At 39.9% G+C, this 12,662-nt stretch overlaps 1 protein-coding gene across 1 annotated transcript; it reads left to right on the plus strand.

The window, feature by feature from the left end:
- Positions 1 to 1,530: 1,530 nt before the first annotated feature.
- LOC107186957 (vasoactive intestinal polypeptide receptor-like) lies at positions 1,531 to 12,662 on the plus strand. The gene is made up of 12 exons (XM_015574930.1): positions 1,531 to 1,566; positions 2,117 to 2,210; positions 8,332 to 8,438; positions 8,816 to 8,974; positions 10,174 to 10,268; positions 10,637 to 10,968; positions 11,054 to 11,184; positions 11,273 to 11,358; positions 11,520 to 11,664; positions 11,797 to 12,061; positions 12,305 to 12,468; positions 12,537 to 12,662. The coding sequence occupies exons 1-12, from the start codon at positions 1,531 to 1,533 to the stop codon at positions 12,660 to 12,662; spliced, it is 1,740 nt and encodes a 579-aa protein (XP_015430416.1).

The raw sequence follows: 12,662 nt of genomic DNA on the forward strand, positions 1-12,662 counted from the left end.
CTCTGAGTGCAAAGGGTTAATTTAAATGTGGGATAGTTTTAGAGCAGCTTTGGTCTTCTAGAAAAAGCGGTGACCTCTGTATCAAAGATTTTATATTTGCAAATGAAGTTTATTTTTAGGTTACATTTAAATAGGTATGTTAGCTTCTACATCAATCTTACAATTTATCAAGATATCTTCAAATAGAATAAGACATCAGATATTTCAAATGTCAAATTCATGAATTTTTTAGGTTACGTCCGTCGGAAGTAGATGCAAGTCCCAAATATATCTTCCAAAAAGGAAATATTCGCGTTAAAACTATCCTTTGAGATCTTCAATATTCCAATAGTCCAAGGGTGAATTAGATCCAAGTAGAATCAGAAATTAGACAGTCAAAAAAGTAGAACTTGGGTTATGTTAATTGTAAATGGAAGCGAGGCTCAAATATGTCTTCCAGAAAGAAATCCATACTAGCAAACGAACATTCCTAATGATTTGTATCTTCCAGTATAGATCCAGACCTCGTCTAATTCCAAGAGTGAAAGTAGGCCAAGTACGTCGGAACTCCAGGCCGCGATACCCCAAATAAATCGAAGACAGAAAAGAGGAAGGGGGAGAGTTCAGCCCCGTGGTGTCTGTTCTTTCATCTTTACGACGCCCATCGAGAACAGACTTTGGATCTCGAATGCCGTCTCGTGGCTAATGCACACGCCACTCTCTCTCTGTCCACCGTGATTGAACCGATCAACTGACCGACCGCAAATTTGTTCGCTCGTTACGAGGCGGGAACCGGCTGGCCAGCGACATAATATCGTTTTCTTAAGGGTGGATGAGAAGAAGGAGGAAAAAGCTGTGTTTGGATTCACGTCGAGGAGGGAATTTATGGCCAGGTCGGGGCGGAAGCAGATCTTATTGGAGAGGATATTAGGATTGGTCAAACAGGGATGTAGGAATTAATATTGTCGGTGGTAAAGCGGATAGGTTTAACAGAGACCTAACCCTTTGTAATAGCGTTGCTCCTGTATTCTCGAGATTCCAGGAATAGAGTACATAAATTACCTAGATTTTGATACATTAATCGAGCCACGTGTTCCTAACGTTTACGAATGTACTAGGATAAATTGTATAGATAAATTCCATAGACTGTATAAAGAATGATTGCGAGAAGACTGAATGTCAAGTACGCTTTGTATAAGACCGCAAAGTGTTGAAGACCTCTAGGATAATTTTAGGAGCCTCGGAAGTTTTTAGGGTATCTAGTGATGCCATTAATTGTATTGAAATTTAGGACAATTCTTAAAATAATTGTTAATTTATCGTTGTCTTACTTTACAGTAGATGAATTAGGGGAGGAAGAAACGTTGATGGCCTGAGTAGCTAAGTGGTCAAAGCAGTTGCCTATTAAGCCTAAGATCTCTGGTCTGATCTTCTCCTTCTACATAGTATATGCTTGTACTTCAATTATGTACACCTACAAACAGATAAATCCTGGAGGTTCCCATCTATCATCGCAAACGTGGCTTCTCAGGATCGCCAGATGATTTAAAAATGAAAAATGCATATGAATGGATGGCAAACGTTAGAGTAGAGAGGCCAGATGAAAGATATACACTTTTCCCAGAGGGTTTGGAAGTGTAATATCTCCACGAGGATTGACCTCAGTCGTAGCAGCTTTTCACTTGGCAATTGGGGGAGAGAACGCCTGAATCCTGGAAATTCAACGGATTCCACCGGTGTCGGGGATTCACAGTAACATTTTTCAGTTGCTCGAACTCACGGCGAACTGATTTAACGAGGATTCTTTCTGCATTCTTCTACCTCCCGTTCTCTTTACTCCGCCAGTTTGTCAACCGAGACCTGAATTTAACTTTTAATTGAACAGATTCTTATCACTCCAGTAAAGACTCACGATCGTCCATTTTTTTTTAAATTACAATGGATACTCGGTACATACAAGATCATTCCTCGTAATTTTTTTAAATAACAGGTCGGTCCATAAATAATTAAAAAAGGAGATTTAGTGATGAGCGATGATTTTTTTTTGAAAGCACTATTTCAATCATGTTTTTGTATAATTATTTGTTAATTGGAATGTACAACGTTCGACTAATATATTTTTCTATTTCTTTTCCAGGAGGACATCGATTTCAACAATCCAAACAGCCCGAATATACAAAACCGGATATTGGAGATAAAGGCGGAGGAATGTCACAAAGGAAACATTTCGGGTAAATAATCTTTAAATAAAAGTGCTTTCACAACGCTGGTCGGATTAAACCCACATGGGAAATGGAATACCCGTGCTTGAGGATCATTTTTCACTTCGACATTACTATATCCGAATAAACTGTTTTAATATTTATTATACTTTTATGTAGCAAATGATTCATAGAATTGGAATGCTATTTTTGTAAAATTGCAACTAATCTCCAAAGAGAAAAAGAAATTTGCAAATTAATGACATTTAAAGTTGTTAAGATGATAGTTCACTTCAGGAAAGTGAACAAGAAAATTTTTTGAAATCTGATAACGGTTTGCATTTCTTTTTCTGGTTTAACGTACAATCTAGTACATTCGTTTCTCACGGGTCACGCAAAGGTAGGATTTCGTCCCAACTAATTAGCAGTAATCAGCACCTTTGCAGAGTTTCAAGTACAAAGGCTGTTCAACTTCACCGTTGCTCCCCGATTAAAATCGAGGCAGACTCGTTGCGCTGTATTTCTCCTCCCTGTTGCCTTTAATTAGCAAGCACAATATTCCTCATGTCCTGACATTCCATAAAAACACAACACACTGTTTCATAACGTCCACCTCGATTTTTCCCTTCCAACAGATTCAGAAGTTTACATTTAGCACACTCCACTTTTCAAAAGTGGAATTCATTTTCTCTCTGAATTAATTTGCACTTTTAATTGTCTCATTTCTTCCCTCTCCAACTCTCAAATATTTCTGCCACTTTTCGTTCCAGAGACTCAAACAGCATCAGATTTTCCATTCTTTTAAAGTCCATTGTTCCTGATTTCCCTCAAATTTTCCTGGAACAGGATTGTCCAGGGGGGGGGGGACATATTGTTCGCCCGACGGCCGCTATTTTTCTCCAATTCCTGTTTCGCGAATTCATGGGATTACAAGGTATAGACAACAGGGGGCATATATCCCATCCAGGGAAAGCTTCACCATTCAATTCATATCCAGTTTCCAAACCAACGTTCGTGAACAAACATACCAGAGCAACGAATCCTGCCCTTAATCATATAACTCGTGGAACGATCTCCAACAACCACCACACACATTCCCTTGTCATCGGTTTTGAAACGGGAATTTTGACGATTCCAACGTACGTGTTCCTGCTAGCCATTGTGCCGAGAGAATTCATCGAATAATATACGTATACAGACAACGTGGAGCTCTGAAGCATTGATTTACCCCTATTCGGTACCAGAAACACGTCAGAGACGAACATTTCGAATTTTATCATATATCATTGAAAATAGGTCACGGATTTGGAAAATTAATATGTGAATTTAGAATCGGAAAAAACGAATGAGAAAAAGTCGAGGAAATATTATATTGCAGTATCGGGGATTCGAACTCGGGCCGATTTCGTGGCAGTCCAACGCTTTATTCGCTACCTCATTCACTGCTCAATTGTGGAAACAAGTACGTTATAGGTTTTAACATTGTACACGAACGAAGCCTTCCTTCAGTGTGTGAAAACATATAGTGGACCGGTTTTAAGCGTTCTATTTTATAAAGTGGATATGTTTGGTAAGATAAAAACGTGTCAGAAATATTTAAAAAAATGTAATAATATTTGTACAATGTGATATATTGTAATAGCGTTATGGGGAAATATTCTTCAAGTTTAACTATATTTAAAGTGCTGTTCTGATTACGTTACTGGTTTTTAAAAAAAATAGAGCGTTGCTTTTTGAACTCTGTGCTACAAATTGTGTATTCTAGAAAATGGAACAGAGCCTAAAAGTTTGAAAAAAAAAGGTAAAGTTACAGCTCCAATTTGGGTTCTGCCGTTAACGTGGTATTTTTTTAAATATTGTTCTCCATATTCCACTGACGACACAAAAATCTGAAACTATTATTTTTTTTCCGCACAGAATCCTTGAAAAGTCCCTTCTGCAGCCAGAAAACGAAACTCCGGAGGTAATGGTTTCCTGACTCGACCATAAAATAGGGGAAAATTCAAATCCTCTGTTCTGGCTACTCCTTGGCATTTACACAGGGCTGAAATTTAACTCGTGACAGTAAATATTTGAGCGAAACGTCATTAAAACTACAAACTGCCTGGAACTACCATTAATTGCACGGATATCTGTATCTCATGATGGATATTATGACTTTTCATGTTGGGATATTTCCCATGTATAAACATTTATACCACTGATACTCATTACAAAACCTTCAAATTGCTCTGAATGTTAGGAAAAAATAGAATGCTGCTCGTATAGCACAATTAAACATTCCAAAACACTTTCTCAAATTCTCAAAATCATTGTAGATTACAAGTTTTTCCTACAAATAGGATAAACTTACAACTAAACACATATTTATTTCAGTTTTTTTGAAGACTCTTGAAGGCTTTTGAGTGCTCCTGATAGTTCTTGAGGGCTACTACAAACTCCTCGATTATCGTCTAGGCTCGTCCTACACGATTATTGTCCGGGGGGAGGGGCTTCAGGCAAAAAGAAATGAATTTACGAAGATCTGAAGCATTTCTCCCTATAAGGTTACTGAGCCCGTGACAATAATCGAGACAAGTCTGTATTAAAATCTTTTGATTATTAGTGTGTCATATAATTTTCAGAATATTAAATTTCAAGGTTGCTGAGGGCTCTTGAAGTTTTTTAAACGCTCCTGAGGCCTCGTTAGTGCTTCTGAGAGCTGCTAGCGCTCCTGATGGGAGCAAGTGGGCGGAGCTAACAAAGTTCTATCCGAAGGGTGGGGGTAAACTAGAGCACTCCCCTATGGACGAAATCTACGACGTGAACTGTACACCACGAAACGGGAAATTCCGTCAGCTCTGACGCGAACTGTAACATCTCTGTTAAAAGGGAAGTAAGCAGGCGAAGTGACCGCACAATTTGCATGTGCAACAACTGCCTAAACGTGGGCTCCGGCACGCATGCACACGATCAGCCCTTAATGGATTCCTATTCCTGTAACTCGCGGAACCAGCAGCTCCACCGCGTCAAACTTCGAATTACAGGACGATAGGTTCGGCATTAACACGGCCTCTCCCGACAAGTGCACGTGCTGGAAATAGCGCAGGCGAATTTTCACGAAACGGGGAAAATATTAGGAAATTAATAATAGAGAGTAAATCGAATTACAATCTTTATCTACTCTCTTTTGGTGACTGAATGGTATTTTAATTTTTAGTAATAGTTTGATTGTACATTTTTGAACTTTGATATGTCGAGAAGGCCTAGCTGAGAAGGCAAAATATAACTTTTGCAATAATATTTAAATTAACTTATCAACTATGTAAATACATTATACTGATGGTCTTTTTGAGATTAGGTAATTTCGATTCGTGTTAATTCTCTGAATTATTATTCTCCATTTATGGAAGATTTAATAATATTATGAACGTCGTTTACTGTTTAATTAGACGTTAATTAATATGAGGACGATCACGTCTCGCCTGGATCGATGAAGAAATGGTTAACAGGCAACGAGCCAGGAAAGAGGAGACAGCCAATTAAATTATGGAGTGTCGGGTGACAGGAAGCATATTTCGCAACTAATCGGTTAATGAAAAATCGATGCCCGCCGATGGTTCTCGATTGGCCGACCTTATTCAACTCTTCGTTGAAAAGCAATAGGAATGACGTGTGTTGAACATTTAACTCCATTCGATGAAACTCGATCTATTACCACCATTGTGACAATCACATCGTATTTCAGCGGCAATTCGTTTCGACAAATTCAATTTTCCCGCGAAATGTGTTCAGTTGACAAAGTTGGCTAACCAGAAAACAATGATGACAATAAAATATTGTTCACACATTCCAAAAAGTATAGAATGATTGATTGTTAATATTTGCTACTATACCGTCGATAATTGTGCATTCATAGCAATAAATTAAAGGTTTTCATAAAGTTTAATACTATACATATTTTGTATCTAGGATGCACACTTCTATCAAATTTTGAATTTTTCACAAATCAGTATCTAAAATCAAAAATTTGCATAAACCTTCCTCAGTCTATTTGTTATCGTTATTCGTTTGAATAAATTCATCTTCGAACTGAAGTGATACTTAGAAGATTCTATCGGAATAAATCATCAGAAGAAATCTCCGAAAAAACCATTACCATAATTTTAGATGTTAGAAAAGTTTGCAAGGGTTGAATTGTCTGTCTCTGAGGAACGAGATTGCGAGATTTCCTGATAATATTTTTCCCGAAAGTTGCGAAGAAAGTCGCGAGAAAACGGGGTCTCGTGTGGAATTTCCGCGGGGCGTGATAAAATCTCGTCTTGAAAACGTTCCTTTCGTTTACTTACAAGAGAGCTTCGGTCCCGCGAAAATTCTGATTTTTCTTAAACTCCCCAGGTTTGTAAAGGACCTGGGTTTTCGCTGATATTCGGTTCTTCGGGTTGAAACCACCCCCTAAACCTTGATATGTCCTTTCCTATTTTCCAATATATCTTGGAAACTATAGAAGATATTAAAAAACTGTTGGAATGAAAGTTTAATGGATTCTTATGCTCTGCAACAGTATCTAATGAAATTGTTAAAAATTTGTTTTTTAAATAAACAAATACATAAATAAACAAATTTTTAACAATTTCATTACATACTTTGCAGAGTACAAGAATCCATTAAACTTTCATTCCAACAGTTTTTTAATATCTTCTATAGTTTCCAAGATATATTGGAAAATAGGAAAGGACAAATTGACATTTAAGGGGCGGTTTCACCCTGAAGAATCGAATAACAGCAAAAACGAAAAATTGCTTGATGCTTCTATCGAGGTCCCCTACAAACCCGCGGAGTTTACAAGGGAGTCGGAATTTTTGGGGATATGTGGCGAAGTTTCCTTGTTAAAACGGCCACGAATTGACGGCGGATTTGAAGACGGTAAAACTCATGTGCCCTTTTGCCTTTTTCCAGCGTCACGAAGCCGTTATTACCGTCCAATAACGCCGCGTGCGCCCGTTCCGGGCACGTGCGGCCCACTTCCGGTTCCTCCGGGGTCGCCCGATCGGAATTCATCGCGGTTCGCGCAGCCCTTTAACTCGACTTTCGACACCGTCGAATCGGAACTGCAAAACGGATTAGACCCATAAACTTCGATATGACGGAACTCGGAAGCAAGCATGGAAAATGGAATTTCCGGGAACTAGTTCCGTAACTTGCCACGAAACAGTGGGCGAAATGTGAAAAGCGTCGAAAAAGCGGAATTTCTATTGTTAAGAACAATATACGGGAATGATTGTAAAGTCCAGGCGCAGTTTTGTACGACTAACAGTATGAATGGGCAAATGGTTAATGTATTGACTGCTACGGTGTCCACTGGCGCCATTTTGGTATATTTCAATTTGTAAAATATTATAAATATTAATATGATCCAATTTATCAAATATTACAAATTTTAATATAATTCAATTTATAAAATTTTATACGTTTTGATGGAATCCAATATATAAAATTTTATAATTCATAATAATAAGAATAAGTTATTGTAACGGGCGTGGAGTGTTATAATAATAGAATCTTAAGGATCTACCTTAATAATTAAAAATTTGACCGAAAAACCAGTTCAGTAAAAAATCAGTATAGAACTTACTTGATTTATTATAATTTTATATTTTATTTTATTTGATAAAATACCCTGTAAAAATAGAAATTTCTAAAAAATTTCTTGACAAAGCCATCCTGAAAATGTACAAACAACTTTCCTAGAATTTAGGATTGTTTACACGGTCTTGCAGCACAAAACTACCTACAAAATTCGGTTCTACTGTTTCCAGATATGACAAGGAAAGTGAGAAATGTGAGAACGGTGTCGCGATGAATCGTGCGCTCTATTGTTACCCGAAACGCGAATAGATATCCTGTCCGATGTGTTGAACCATTCATTCAGTCGAGCGTTTCGTTAAAAGATTGATTTTTCCATCGATAGCAAACCATGTTAATGAGACACAGCGCGAAACTTAAAACCTTCTTATGTTGTTTGATGTAAAAAAAAAACAGAAAGAATCTAGAAATTTATAAATAATATTGTTCAACAAAGTTTCATAAAGAAACTGATTAAAAAATATATAGTAGGGTTTAACACACGTGTCGGCCAGTCTCTAAATGGCCACAATTTTTTATGGCGCAGGTTGGTGTCCCGAGTTCTGGGACAAGATACTATGCTGGCCATCAACCGCACCTGGGGATCTCGCCATTTTGCCCTGTCCGTCTTATATAGCCGGCTTTGATATTCAGGTAATATTTAAAATTCAAATACAACCCATTTTGGGCTTCCTTCCTCCACCTTCTACTGATTAAATATTCAAACTCCACTCAAACCCACTTTTCACCTCTTTCAAAAAAATCCAACATGTCCCTCTTCTGGAATTTCAATTTAAAGTCCAGCCTTACATCTAATAATATACACCTTGGAGTAGACTGGTGCCTTCAAAATTACTTCTCAGACACTTTAGTCAATAAGCAATCTGAAAGGCTCAATCTTCTTAAAGTTTAGGCGAAGTCCTGGGGGAATTCCATCCCATTAGAGTCCTCTGGACACGACCAAATTGGATTGCATCAAGGTGTGAGATTCCCCCCACTTGCTAATGTCAGTTAAACCGTTTGATTCGCAGGCGAACGCATCCAGGCAGTGCATGCAGGATGGCCACTGGTTCCTGAACAATGACACCCACACCACCTGGAGCAACTACAGCCAGTGTTACAGGGAATCGTTGGTTACGCTTGTGATGGAGCTACCAGGCGGTCAGGAGAACAACGACACTGTCATCAAGGTGAATACTTTGCACTGAAGACTACATTCCAAGGGACTCCTTTTCCAAGCAGTTTGAGAGGAGACAAAGAGCCTAAGCCTTTGGATTCAATCAGCTGAAGGGAATACGGGAACTAGAAACTGCTTGCGGTAGCTTGCTGCCATGAATGGTCACCTTAACAAATTAGTATTGAAGATATTCACATGCTACAATTACTTCTCTTGTAAATGGCCTATATGAAAAATTGTAGTTTGCAGCGTTTAAAGATGAGGGTAAAGTGTTACAAATGTAATACTAAAGGCTTAGCTTTCGGGTATTGATTGTTAGGGATTGGCAATTGGAAATTAAGTTTAGGAAGACTTTTTGCTATTGCTAATAGGGTATTGGTCACATAATTATTCACGCTTAACTGGCAGAGTTTTAGGGTATGGATTGTTAGGGATTGGCAGTTGGACATTAGATTTAAGAAGACTTCTTTCTAGGGTATTGATGGTTAGGGGTTAGCAATTGGACATTAAGTTTAGGAAGACTTCTTGGTAAGGTAATATATGATTGATAAAAAGGTTTACTATAGGGTAACAGGATTACAGGTGTTATTTAACTATACTGGCTTTTATAACGAGTTATTCTTAACAAGATATTCTCATGAAGGTACTCCTAACAGGGCATACTTAATCATAAAATGTACAGTACTTAGAACGTCGCAGAAGTGCCGTCAACGTAGCCAGAAGTTTTAATGAAACTTTAACGGTCGGTTGGCCGCTTAAATATTTCAATTTGTCAATCGACAAAAACTCGTTAGTCGAGGAGAGATTCTACGGAGAAAATTACGGAGGAGGCAGTGAATCCCAAATGGAACAGTAGATGTTGGCAGCCACTGTAAATCGATGGGGAATTATGTGAATGACGTCGGGAGTTTTTCAGTCGAAAACCAGACAACTTCTGGCAACGATTATAGTACATTGTGTTCTCTGTTGTTTCGCCTCGAGTCATTTGTAATCACTGTCCGACTTCTATTGTGTTTTAGAATTTCCAAAAACACCCTTTGTCGTCGAGGCCAGTTACTAATGTTAAAAATAAAGCTCAAGGTCCCTTGTTTATGGTAGCAGCGGGAGTTTATTGATGACGTTCCTAGCCAACCGCCTCCATAAGTCAATTACAACGGTAACTGCCTGTTGAGGAACCCGTAAACAATCTAATTATTAAATATTGTGTTACAGAAATTCATTCCGATAGTGAAGACTATATCGAAAGTTGGCTACACCGTTTCCTTCTTCACCTTGGTGGTTGCGTTTTTCATTCTGGCGGTGATCAAGTAAGTATCAGCTCAATATTCCATCCCAAAATCCAAATTAAACCCTAAATCCATGATCTAAACATCAGGAAACACCGAATTCCAGGCTCTATAACTCAAGATCCAGAGTATTCAGTATCCACCTCTTAAATATCAATTACCAGGTCTTGTAGTCTATAGTTCCTAAGATCACGTAGATCTTCATTTGAAACTTCATGGCCAATAATACACATGGATTTGCGAATGGCTGATCGAACAGCTATCTTTCAACTTCTCAAAGAAGTGTGTGCCCATTGTTTTGCCTGTTACGGTGACAACAAATTCTCCAACGATGTCTGACCGTCGAATCCTCGGATCACTACTCCAAATTTATCCCGAATTGGACGTAGGAAATTAAGATGCCCCAGGAACATGCTTCACATGCACCTCTTTGCCTCGTTCATGCTGAGGGCGTTCATGGCCCTGATGAAGGACATCCTGTTCGTCTCTGGGATCGCCCTGGCGTCGGACATGATGATCAAGAATGGAAAAACCTACTGGCTGGTGGACGAGAAGGAGAGTAGCTGGCTGTGCAAGGCGTTCACAAGCTTCTGGCAGTATTTCATCCTGGCCAATTACTTCTGGATACTGATGGAAGGCCTCTACCTGCACAACCTGGTGTTCCTGGCGTTGTTCACCGACGTGAACTCGAGTATAGCTGGTTACGTGTGCCTTGGATGGGGTGAGTCGCTTCACGGACCATTCTGTATCGTGGAAAGAACATAAACACAGAAAGACAAATAGGTTAATCATTGCTTCTGATCCAGGCCTGCCAGCTATATTCGTCTCCTGTTGGATCGTGGCAAGGGTGACCCTCGACAACAAGTACTGCTGGACCACACATGAGAATCCTTACCTATTTCACCTCATCAGAGTGCCTACAATGCTGTCCATTCTTGTAAGATTGTCATCTGATTTGGAACTTCCAAGAATATCACACGCAATATTCAATTTATGTGTTACTCCACTATTTATCTCGTCTGCAGATTAACTTTGTGCTGTTCGTGAACATAGTCCGGGTGCTGCTGTTGAAGCTGAAGTCAACAGTCTCGGAGGAGACGCAAAGATACAAGTCAGTTCGAAACGTAACCTCAAAACGTGTTCAGTATATAACGCTATTTGCTCTAACCCAGCTTCCAATCACTCTTTGGAAACTATCGTTTCAGCAAATCATCAACCGTTCCATTTTAACGCCAATAACTTTAAGCATCAAAAACTTTTGACACTTTGCAGGAGATGGGCAAAGAGCACTCTGGTCTTGGTACCGCTTTTCGGGGTCCATTACACTGTCTTTCTGGGTATGTCCTACAGTATTGGTGTGAACGAGACTGTCGAGGTTGTGTGGCTGTTCTGTGACCAGTTGTTTGCCTCCTTTCAGGTATTGATTCTTCATTTACCAAATTTTCCTCACTATAAACCCTCAACTCTGCTACTTAGCTGCATAAGTCCCGTTTCATTCGACCACTTGAACATTCCGATAATTATTCCCTACATTCTTCGCTCGTTCCAGGGTTTCTTCGTGGCTGTTCTATACTGTTTCCTAAACGGGGAGGTCCGAACAGAGGTGTCCAGGGCGATCAGAAGCCAGAGGCTGCCCCGTCTCCGTCCTAGATGGATGTCCAGACGGTCCACCCACTCGGGTAGCACTTGCAGCTGCAACGCCTCGAAGCTTGGCCAACGATCCAAGCGGCCGCCGTGGTGGAAGGACCCCTGGCTATGCTTCTACCACGACAGGACCGCTCGTCGGTCTACTCACTCGATGGCGAGTACACAAGGTGTCCTCTCTATCCAGAAAATCCTCTGGTCTATCTCTTGTAGCCGCGATCGAAGGTTCTATGACAGAAACAAAGCATCCCAGAAACCCTAAATGTTGACTCCCCAAGAACTCTCGAGCCTCGCAATCTTGCTTTCTGGTTTCTTTCTCATTTCTGGTCTGATTCTTCCACTTGGTGTGTTGCTTCCAATGTGCAATGGTAACGTAGGGGACCGATTAACAGTTGATTTGGAACCGTTTCCAGATATTGGTACGCGAGGAGGTAGTCTAGCGAGCAGCAGGGGTTACCTGGAGATCACAGGAAATGGACAGGCCCCGCATACCGGTAACCAGGGCCAACAGATCAGTCACACGTCACCCCTCTGCAGCCAATACACGGATCAGTCGTTGCTATCTTTCTGCTCCAATGTGAGTTTCTTTATCCCTGGTGTTCTGAAGGATCCAGACAATTGAAAAATCTTTCTTTGTTCACTCAGGTCTCTGAGGTCACACCCTGCACAGGGATCAACACGGATAGAGTCCGGGACGAACACCGCTGGAGCGATTCAGAGTGCTGTCATCTTGCCTATGAATTGCATAACTTACACCATGGGCCACCTTGA

This window comes from Dufourea novaeangliae, unplaced genomic scaffold, assembly GCF_001272555.1.
Source record: "Dufourea novaeangliae isolate 0120121106 unplaced genomic scaffold, ASM127255v1 scaffold96, whole genome shotgun sequence".
Classification (NCBI taxonomy): Eukaryota; Metazoa; Arthropoda; class Insecta; order Hymenoptera; family Halictidae; genus Dufourea; species Dufourea novaeangliae.